The following is a 9,604-nucleotide window of genomic DNA, read 5'->3' on the forward strand; positions in this document are numbered from 1 at the left end:
AACCCTGCGCAACTGGTCAATATGACGCTTCCAGACCCGACCGTCATCAAGTTGCACCATATAGTGGAGCTTCCCTAATCGTTCCTTAACCGTTCCGAAATTCCACTTATTATCGTGAAGGTATTCTCTCACGGCAACTCTTGAGCCAACTATTAGTTCTCGAATTTTAGACTGCACTTCACTTGCATTTGTATCTTTTGTGGGAATCATGAGATCGAGTCTCGAGTGTATTTGTCGTCCAAAGACTAGCATTGACGGAGAGAATCCAGTGGCTGGATGTACCATTTTGCGATACGTGAGTAAAATGTTACAAATTTCTCTATGTACCTGCGATCGTTCGCAATTTAGAGATTTCAGTTTTAAGAAACCTAGCAAAATCTCCTGAAGTGAACTGAGGTCCATTGTCACTCACTAATACAGAGGGTATTCCGTAAGTGCTGAAGAATTCTCTACACATTCGAATGGTTGTATCCGTAGTTGTATTGTTCACCACATATACAGACGGCCATTTAGTGTATGCATCAATCAGTATAAGGTAATAGAATCCTAAAAAGGGGCCTGCATAATCAACGTGAACTCTTTGAAAGGGTGCAGAAGGAGGACTCCAACAATGAGAACTTACTTTTGGAGGGTTTGCTTTGGCGGCCTGGCAGGTCCCGCAATCCCTAACCAGGTTCTCAATGTCTTTGTCAATTCCTTCCCACCAGCAATAACTACGAGCCAGGGCCTTTAACCTGCAAATACCGAAATGCGTTGAATGAAGTTCACTCAACACTTTCGGACGTAAGGAAGGTGGTACATACACTCGACTTCCCCGCATTAGACAATCTTTTTGTAAACCAAATTGTTCTTGGTCTACGCCAAATCTGTATCTTGCCTCTACCGTTTTTCCTACTCTCAAGGCGCGGAGCAGTTCTTGAACGGTATCATCTTGCATAGTTGCTGTACTCAGCTCGTCCACGGTAAGAGGTAAGGTCTCTATGGCATTCACCTCAATCAAATCTGTTTCCTGAATCTCCGTCTCGGGATCAGTGGTGCAGATTGGCAACCGGGACATCGCGTCTGCGTTGTAATGATCCGACGATCGATGATGACGAATCTTGTAGTCGTAAGCTTGTAAAAATGCCGCATAATGTTGCATACGAATCGCGGACATAGTAGGTAACCCTTTTGTTTCTGAAAATATTTGACTAATGGGTTTATTATCTGTAACTAACGTAAATGTACGACCGTAAAGGTACTGGTGAAACTTTCGAATACCAAAAATAATAGCATAAGCTTCTTTATCAATTTGCGAGTACTTTTGTTGTGTTCTTGTTAGCGTCTGTGAGGCGTATTGCAGGGGTCTTTCTGTTCCATCCGGATACAGGTGACTAAGAACTGCCCCAACTCCATATGGAGATGCATCAGTCGCTAACACTATTGGAAGCTTCGTATCGTAATGAGTAAGAAATCTATCAGATTGCATTTCTTGTTTAACTGTCACTAATGATTTTTCACATTTGGGACTCCAGATGAAAGGAACATCATCTTTCAATAGATTGTTTAAGGGGAACAGTATTGTGGACAGGTTAGGAAAAAATCGACCGTAGTAGTTTATCAGCCCAACAAAGGATCGCACTTGTTCCTTGTTTTTAGGAGCTGGCATGTTTTGTATTGCATCGATCTTTTTCTGTATTTTATGGATTCCGTCTTTATCGACCATGTATCCGCAATATTCGATTCGATCACAGAAAAAATCACACTTTGCCCTATTTACTCTAAGGTTGTACTTGTGTAATCTTTCCAAAACTTCCTCTAGTCTTTTCAAGTGAGATTTTTGGTCAGGGCCGGTGACCCGAATATCGTCAATAAAGACAGCAACACCTGGAATTCCTTGTAGGATCTCTTCCATCAATCGTTGGAATATGGCTGGAGCAGAGGCAATACCATACATAAGCCTGGTGGGTCGAAACAATCCTTTATGTGTACTCAACGTAAGCAAATCCCTATCCTCTGGCCGTACTTCCAGTTGCAAATAAGCTTGCGATAGGTCCAGCTTTGAGAATGTTTCACCTCCCGCCACGGTGGCAAACAATTCTTCTACTGTTGGCAGAGGGTGTTCGTCGATCAGCAAATTAGGATTGACGGTTATTTTGTAGTCACCACACAAACGCACTTTGCCACCTGCTTTTTTCACAGCAACTAAGGGGGTAGCCCACTCGGCGTGATCCACTTTTTCCCATATTCCGTCTTTAATAAATTTATTTATTTCTTTTTCGATTGTATCACGTAAAGAAAAAGGTACCTGTCTCGCTTTGATGTAAACTGGCTTCGCATTTTTACGGACTGTCAGTGAAGCTTGTATGCCTTTAATCTTGCCCATACCTTCATCAAAAACGAGCGGAAATTTCTTCAACAGGTCATTTAACTCCATCATTTGCTTTCCACCATCGCAGTAAGAAACGTAATGCGCTCCAGGTCTGAAAACGCGGTTGAAGTCTAGCTTCAATGTATTTAACCAGTCACGGCCAAGCAGAGGATGGCGGTTGGACCGTGCAATATGTAGTGGTAACATGCACTTCTCATCATTAACGGTGACTGCAACCAACACTTTTCCTAACACACCTATGTCATTATCGCAATAACTAATCAATCGGATGTTAGTGGGGAGAATTTCTAAATTGCCAAAATATTTTTCTTTATCATGCGTATTTATAAGTGAAACGGGAGATCCGGTGTCGACTTCGAACTTCAATAGGGATTGGTCAACTTTAAGGCTCAGCCAGTACTTACCAGCGGTTTCGGCACTCAAATGAAAAACACTGTTGATGATCTCCGGCTGCTCCAGATGGTGTGCGTTGTCCGTCCTTCTGCCCTTCGTCAGACACACCTTCTCCAAATGCCCTCGTTTTTTACACGCATTGCAAACGGAGGCTTTATGCTTGCACTTATCAGCAAAATGGTCCGGGTCCCCGCATCGATAGCATGCTCTCGGTTGTGTGTGCTTAGGCGATGATGAACTCCTCTTTGTAATCGGTGCAGCTTTCTTCTTAATTTTCTTTGAACCGTGTTCGATGTATTGTACTTCGGTTCGCATTGTACTTCGGCCATGCAACTCATCGGTACCACGATAGGACATCTCCATCCCGAATGCGATCTCCTTTGCTCTCGCTAGCGTCAGGTCCCGTACTTCGAGCAATCGCGCTTGTATTGTTCGATTTTTTAATCCGAACACGAACTGGTTTCGCAGCGCTTTCTCGAGATAATCTCCAAAATTGCACGTTTGGGCCAACTTTTCTAGCTCCATCAAGTACGAGCTTAACGCCTCGTGGTCCAATTGCTTGCGGCTAGCAAACTTGAAATTTTCCAAAATTTCCAACGGCGTTGGACTGAAATGTGCTCTCAGGATGTTCACAATTTCATCGAATGTTTTAGTGTCCGGCGCTGTATTTTGTAATTTGTTGCAAAGTACATCGTACGTTGCCCCGCCCATGTAGTGGAGCAAATGGTCCCTTTTATCTTCTGCGCCCACGTGGTTGATGCGGAAAGCAATTTGCAATCTTTCCAACCACCTATCGAATTTTGCCGTATTTGGGTCAAACGGCTCGAACGGGCTCGTTCCTTTCTGCATTGTCCCCGTGACACCTGCAGCGGTAGTAGGAATGGTAGCAGTAGAACCGGCGGCGGTGTCCGTAGCGGTCAAATCGGCTCTTGACCTGGTTGCAGGGGAAGCGGCACTGGTAGTAGCAGGGGGGGCAGCAGTTGAATCCGTTGTGCGTTTTGGCGCAGGTGCCATTCGTCCTTCACGCACTTTTCACTGTATAACACTAGCAAAAACGCAAGTTCGACTTCCTCGTCGCCAATTGTGGTATTTGTAATGTGTAAAGTATTACTTTATCAACTGGTAGTATTTGTAGTGTGTAACGTATTGTCTTCCTTGACTGCCCTGCTTCGTGGTTGGGACACTACTGACCGCATGTGGTCCATCCGTCGTCCTGCCCGGCTGTCAATCCATGCATCTGGCAGCTCCAGTGCTGCCAGCTTCCTTCCTTTGTAGGATATAACACTCATCATCACACACATCCTCGCGTCGTGTATGGACGCCAACACTCGAAAGGCATGGGAGCTCACATTGCAACACGGCGAGTTTCCGGATTTGTTCCGTACCTTCGACTATATCACGCGTCAATGTGAAGTGTTGAAGAGCTGTGCAGCAGGCAGTACGGACAAACCATTTCGTCCAAAGCCGGCACCTACAAAGGCGTTCACATCGACCGTTACACCGTCACCGACCGCAACATGTGTCATGTGCCATGACAACCATACGCTCAGCAAGTGCGCAGATTTTATAGCACTATCGTTACCAGCCAAACGTGACAAGCTTCGAAGTTGGAAACGTTGTTTCAACAGTTTCGGAGCTGGTCATCTCAACAAAAGGTGCCCCTCGAAGTGGACGTGTCGTCGATGCCAGCAGAAACATCACACCTTGCTCCACGACGAAGGGACTAGTGCCGCCATCGAGATCCGTCACGAACAGCCAGCATCTGCAGCAGAACACCGTACAGCTACAATATCCCTTCACACGGTGATACCATCGATTGTGTTGCTGTCAACCGTCTTACTGTACATCACTGACAGCGCAGGGATGATGCATGCTGCAAGGGCTCTCTTGGACAGTGGAGCACAGTCCAACTTCATCACGGGAAGGTTAGAACAGTTTTTAAACCTACCTCGTAAGTCGGTGAGCATTCCGCTGTCGGGGATTGGTGGCAGCCAAGCGACCAACGTGAAATCATCAGTACGAGCCACCATCCAGTCGCGCTGTTCATCATTCTCGACGTCACTGGAGATGCTGGTACTGCCCAAGCTGTCAGCAGACGTGCCAGCCCATCGCATAAACCATAGCCAGTGGATGATTCCAGCAGCCTGCGTCTTGGCTGACCCAACATTCCACAAGCCTGGTGGCATCGATCTCATCCTGGGTGCTGCGTGCTTCTACGAGCTTCTAAAAACCGTACGAATCTCACTTGGAGAAGGCATGCCGTCACTACAAGAAACGGAATTTGGGTGGGTTGTAAGTGGCACAGCCCCGATCGCAGAGCAGTCGCTGTCAGTGGTGTGTTCAGTTGCCATACACACCAATGAGCTGACTACGATGATGAGAAAATTCTTCGCAATAGAAGACGTAGGCAGTTTCCCTAGCTGGAGTATCGAGGAAAGAGCCTGTGAGGACCACTACGCGGCCACTACAAGCAGAGACCAAGCCGGCCGATATGTCGTCCGACTTCCGAGAAAGTCTGACATGATCGGGAAACTAGAGAGACGTATGCAGCGAGAACCCGAAACAAAAAAGGCGTACGTGGAGTTTATGGCCGAATACCTCCGCTTAGGCCACATGACAAAGGTGGCAGCAGCAGTTGATAGTCAGACAACGTTCTACCTCCCACATCATCCTGTTTTTAAAGCCGACAGCACCACCACGAAGTGTCGGGTTGTGTTCGATGCATCAAGCAAGTCATCGACAGGAGTGTCGTTGAACGATACGCTGATGATCGGACCAACAATTCAACAAGATGCTACATCGATCCTGATGCGATTCAGAACTCATCAAATTGCCCTGACAGGAGATGTGGCAAAAATGTACCGGCAAGTATGGGTACATCCCAGCGATCGCGCCCTGCAGCGGATTCTGTGGCGAGCTTCGCCCCATGATCCCATCGAAGAATATGAGTTGAATACTGTGACGTATGGAACCGCTTCTGCACCATTCCTTGCGGTGAGATCTCTGCAACAAACAGTATTGGATCATGGGAGTGAGTTTCCAATAGCAGCGGCTCGGTTCTCTGACTTTTACGTGGATGACTTTGTGTCTGGAGCTGATTCACCCGAGGCTGCTCAAACTTTGCAACAGCAAACCGAACAACTGTTTGCCAAGGGTGGATTTGAGCTGCGGAAATGGGCATCAAACGAGGAAGCAGTGTTGCATCATGTGGCCCAACAAAGCCGAGCATCCAGCCCATATTCACAACATCAGCATTCCGAGAGTCGCCATTAGATCTTTAGTGACCACCATCCAATACCACGTCTTTTGCGATGCTTCGGAGAAAGGATATGGAGCATGCTGCTACATCCGTAGTTGCGATGCCCAGGGACATCGCACAATGGAGCTCTTCGCCTCAAAAACCAAGGTGACGCCCCTCAATAGCAAGCACTCTATCGCTCGGCTTGAACTGTGCGCAGCTCAGTTGGCCAGCTTGCTATTCGACCGAGTAAGAACTGCGGTAAACCCAGAATCTCTGGCAGTCTTCTGGACAGACTGTGGTACATTGGCTACGAGCATCACCGAACTCCTGGAAGCCATATGTTGCGAACCGGGTATCGCAGGTGCAACAACTAACGGAGGGTTGCACGTGGCGTCACATCGCAGGAGTCGACAATCCTGCTGACCTTGCTTCCCGAGGATGTTTGGGCAAAGATCTCCTCTCCAGTACCCTATGGTGGCAGGGTCCTTCCTGGATGAGCCTGCCAGAAGATCAATGGCCTTCACCGCTGCTTGCGACACCAGATCCTTCAGTGCAAGCAGAGCAACTGGGAGCTGACGGAATCATCCGGGTTGGAGGACGTTTATCCAACTCACCGCTAGTGGAGGATGTTAAGCATCCACTAGTTGTTCCTGCCAGCTATCCATTCGCTCGTCTGCTGATGGAACATTTCCATAAACACTTACTTCATGCGGGACCAACTCTGATGCTAAACACGTGCAGACAACGCTTCTGGATCACAAGTGGCCGAAATCTCACCCGGAAGGTATTCCACCAGTGCCACACCTGCTTCCGCGCCCGACCATCATCGTCAGCAACTATAATAGCTGACCTGCCGGCTGTCCGAGTAACACCGGCCCTTCCTTTTTCGATCACCGGGGTTGCCTACTGTGGTGCAGTGTTCCTGAAAGGTGGCCATCGACGGGCGGCGCCCGTGAAGGCATACGTCGCCATATTTGTATGCTTCACCACCCGTGCCGTACACATCGAGCTGGTGTCAAACCTGACAACGGAAGCGTTTCTAGCAGCATTGCGACGGTTTGTGTCTCGTCGTGGGTTGCCATTGGAGTTTCACTCGGAAAACGCGACGAACTTCAAGGGAGCAGCAAACAAGCTGAACGAGTTGTACAAGCTGTTGCGTACAACTGAACACCAGCAGAGCATTCAGACTTGGACACTAGAACGGAAGATTTCATGGAAGTTCATCCCCCCGAGAGCTCCTCACTTCGGAGGACTGTGGGAAGCCGCCGTCAAAACCATGAAATATCACCTAGTACGCGTTTTAGGAACGACAACACTTTCGTTTGAGGACATGTCTACGCTGCTGGACGAGATAGAATGCTGTGTCAACTCCCGGCCTATAACATCGATGTCAGACGATCCACACGATATGACAGCCTTCACTCCTGGACATTTCCTGGTTGGAACGAACCTACAGCTCATTCCGGACCACTGCTTGCTGTATGAAGCCGAGAACCGGTTGAACCACTGGCGTCATGTTCAACAACTTCGCCAGCACTTTTGGAACCGTTGGCAGAAGGAGTATTTACAACAACTGCAGGCGCGATCTAAATGGACAAAGGATGGTACAACCACAGTAACGCCAGGAACGTTAGTTATAATCAAGGAGGATAATGTGCCTTCATCGTGTTGGCCATTAGCACGCGTAACCGAGGAGCATCCTGGAAAGGATGGCAAAGCGCGTGTCTTTACATTGCGTACAAGTAAGGGAACTACAGTGACTAGACCATTGGTAAAATTTTGTGTATTATTAAAGCCAAACGAAAACAGTTCAAATTATCCAATTTTAAGGTGGCAGAATGTACGATATTGCGACGCCTAAAGGTAGACTATACAGGGTGTCCACTCAGATTATGATTTCAAATTTCCGGTTTTTCCCCGGTTTTTCCCCGGTTTTTTCCCAGCTTTTCCCGGTTTTTTCCAGTTTATGCAGGTTTACTACATTTCGATTGCTCATAATAGATTAACTTATCTGTTATATGTCTCTATGGTTTCTAAGGTAGTTTACAACTGCATGTAAGTTATGTGTTAAAGACTACTTTAAGGAAATTACTTCAAAATTTTCAAAATCAAAAACTCTTGAAAAACTGAAGGAAAACAAGGACAACCCATACGGGTTGGGATTATACAGAATCCTAAACTGAACTTATATTGCAACAACACACATTTCTTGAGCGTATATAGAAGAAGAAAATGTATATAAAGATGTTGTAGAACAACTTCATTTTTGACATAAAAGACAAATTAATTTTTAATATGGCTCAAAAATAGAAATGAATAATGTTTTTCTTTCGCTCATAGAATTTTCTCAATCATAACATTACCGGGCCCTGTAAACGGGCACTGTAACCTGGCCCTGTAAACGGGCCCTGCAACTGGGACCTATCAACGGGCCCTGTATCCTGGACCTGTAAACGGGCCCACTTACCGGGCCCAGTAATCGGGTCCTGTAAACGGGCACTGTAACCGGGTCCTATACCTGGGTCCTGTAACTGGGCCGCGTAACCGGGCCGTTTTACCTAGTAGGGTCAAAAAAAGTCTCGTAAGCCCTTAACGGGGCATGCATGACCAACAAGGTCGTTACACCAAGAAGAATCATTACGACTAGATCATGCATACCACAGTTGCGAATCAACATACCATAGTACTTTCTTTGGATCGAACAAACTGACATAGTTTTGGTCGCAGTAGACTGGGTTTTTAGTCAAAAGAGATACTTACGAAAGATTGAAAGGAGAAAACATCTAGTAATTCTTGTGTAGCGGTTTTGATGCGTTGAACAATATTTCATTCTGCACAATGGATAATTCTACTAAGCAAACAATAGAAATTTGTGATTTACCAGATGAAGTGAGTTTATTTTATGCTAATAACACAGTTCGTTGTTTTAAATATTTTTTTTTGTTTTGTAGATTCTTGGAATCATTTTCGACTACTTGACCGTGTCTGAGTTAAAAACTGCCAGCTTAGTGTGCTTTCAGTGGTCGCAGTTGGTATTTTCTGGACGCGGACTAGATCGCGTGCGCTTTTATGTAGCGAACGATTATGTAAAACGTGGCTCATTAAACGTACTCAGAAGAAGTCAAAGACGGTATCGCCATATTCGGTTCAGTGCCAGCAATAGAGGCACTTGCGAGAAATTCGTTACCATTTTACAGCGTTTCGAAAGATTTTTAGTGAGCTTAGATTTAGAGTGGAACAATGAAGTGTCGCTAATCAAGCGCATCCTACTGGAGGTTCCAACTTTGAAGGCTCTTTCATTGAACCAGCTTGAAGATATGGAAGTGCGTACAAACGGTTTTAGCCAGTTGGCGGAGTTAAAACAACTTTCTGTACGGGAAATGTGGTTTAATAGCACAACGCTATTGACTGCGATTGATTTCTGTACCATCGCTCCAAACCTCCAGGCAATCCAGATGGTGTGTGATACAGAAAGCACTCTAACCTTATACAGGCACTTCAGATATCAACTGAAATCGGTGGATGTAGTTCTTAAGAACAATGAACTTACGTATTCGTTTTGTGAAATCGTTTTTCCGAAGCTTTTAGAAATCAAGGTT

At 46.2% G+C, this 9,604-nt stretch overlaps 2 protein-coding genes across 2 annotated transcripts; both read left to right on the forward strand.

The window, feature by feature from the left end:
• The first annotated feature begins 4,078 nt into the window (after positions 1 to 4,078).
• LOC131293754 (uncharacterized) lies at positions 4,079 to 6,037 on the forward strand. The gene has a single exon (XM_058321819.1). It carries the CDS (start codon positions 4,079 to 4,081, stop codon positions 6,035 to 6,037), a length of 1,959 nt encoding a protein of 652 aa, XP_058177802.1.
• Positions 6,038 to 6,143: 106 nt separating this feature from the next.
• On the forward strand, positions 6,144 to 8,362 carry LOC131293755 (uncharacterized). Its single transcript, XM_058321820.1, has 3 exons — positions 6,144 to 6,251; positions 6,298 to 7,747; positions 8,346 to 8,362. Exons 1-3 carry the CDS (start codon positions 6,144 to 6,146, stop codon positions 8,360 to 8,362), a joined length of 1,575 nt encoding a protein of 524 aa, XP_058177803.1.
• The last annotated feature ends 1,242 nt before the right edge of the window (positions 8,363 to 9,604 follow it).

Source organism: Anopheles ziemanni, chromosome 2 (assembly GCF_943734765.1).
Source record: "Anopheles ziemanni chromosome 2, idAnoZiCoDA_A2_x.2, whole genome shotgun sequence".
Lineage (NCBI taxonomy): Eukaryota > Metazoa > Arthropoda > Insecta > Diptera > Culicidae > Anopheles > Anopheles ziemanni.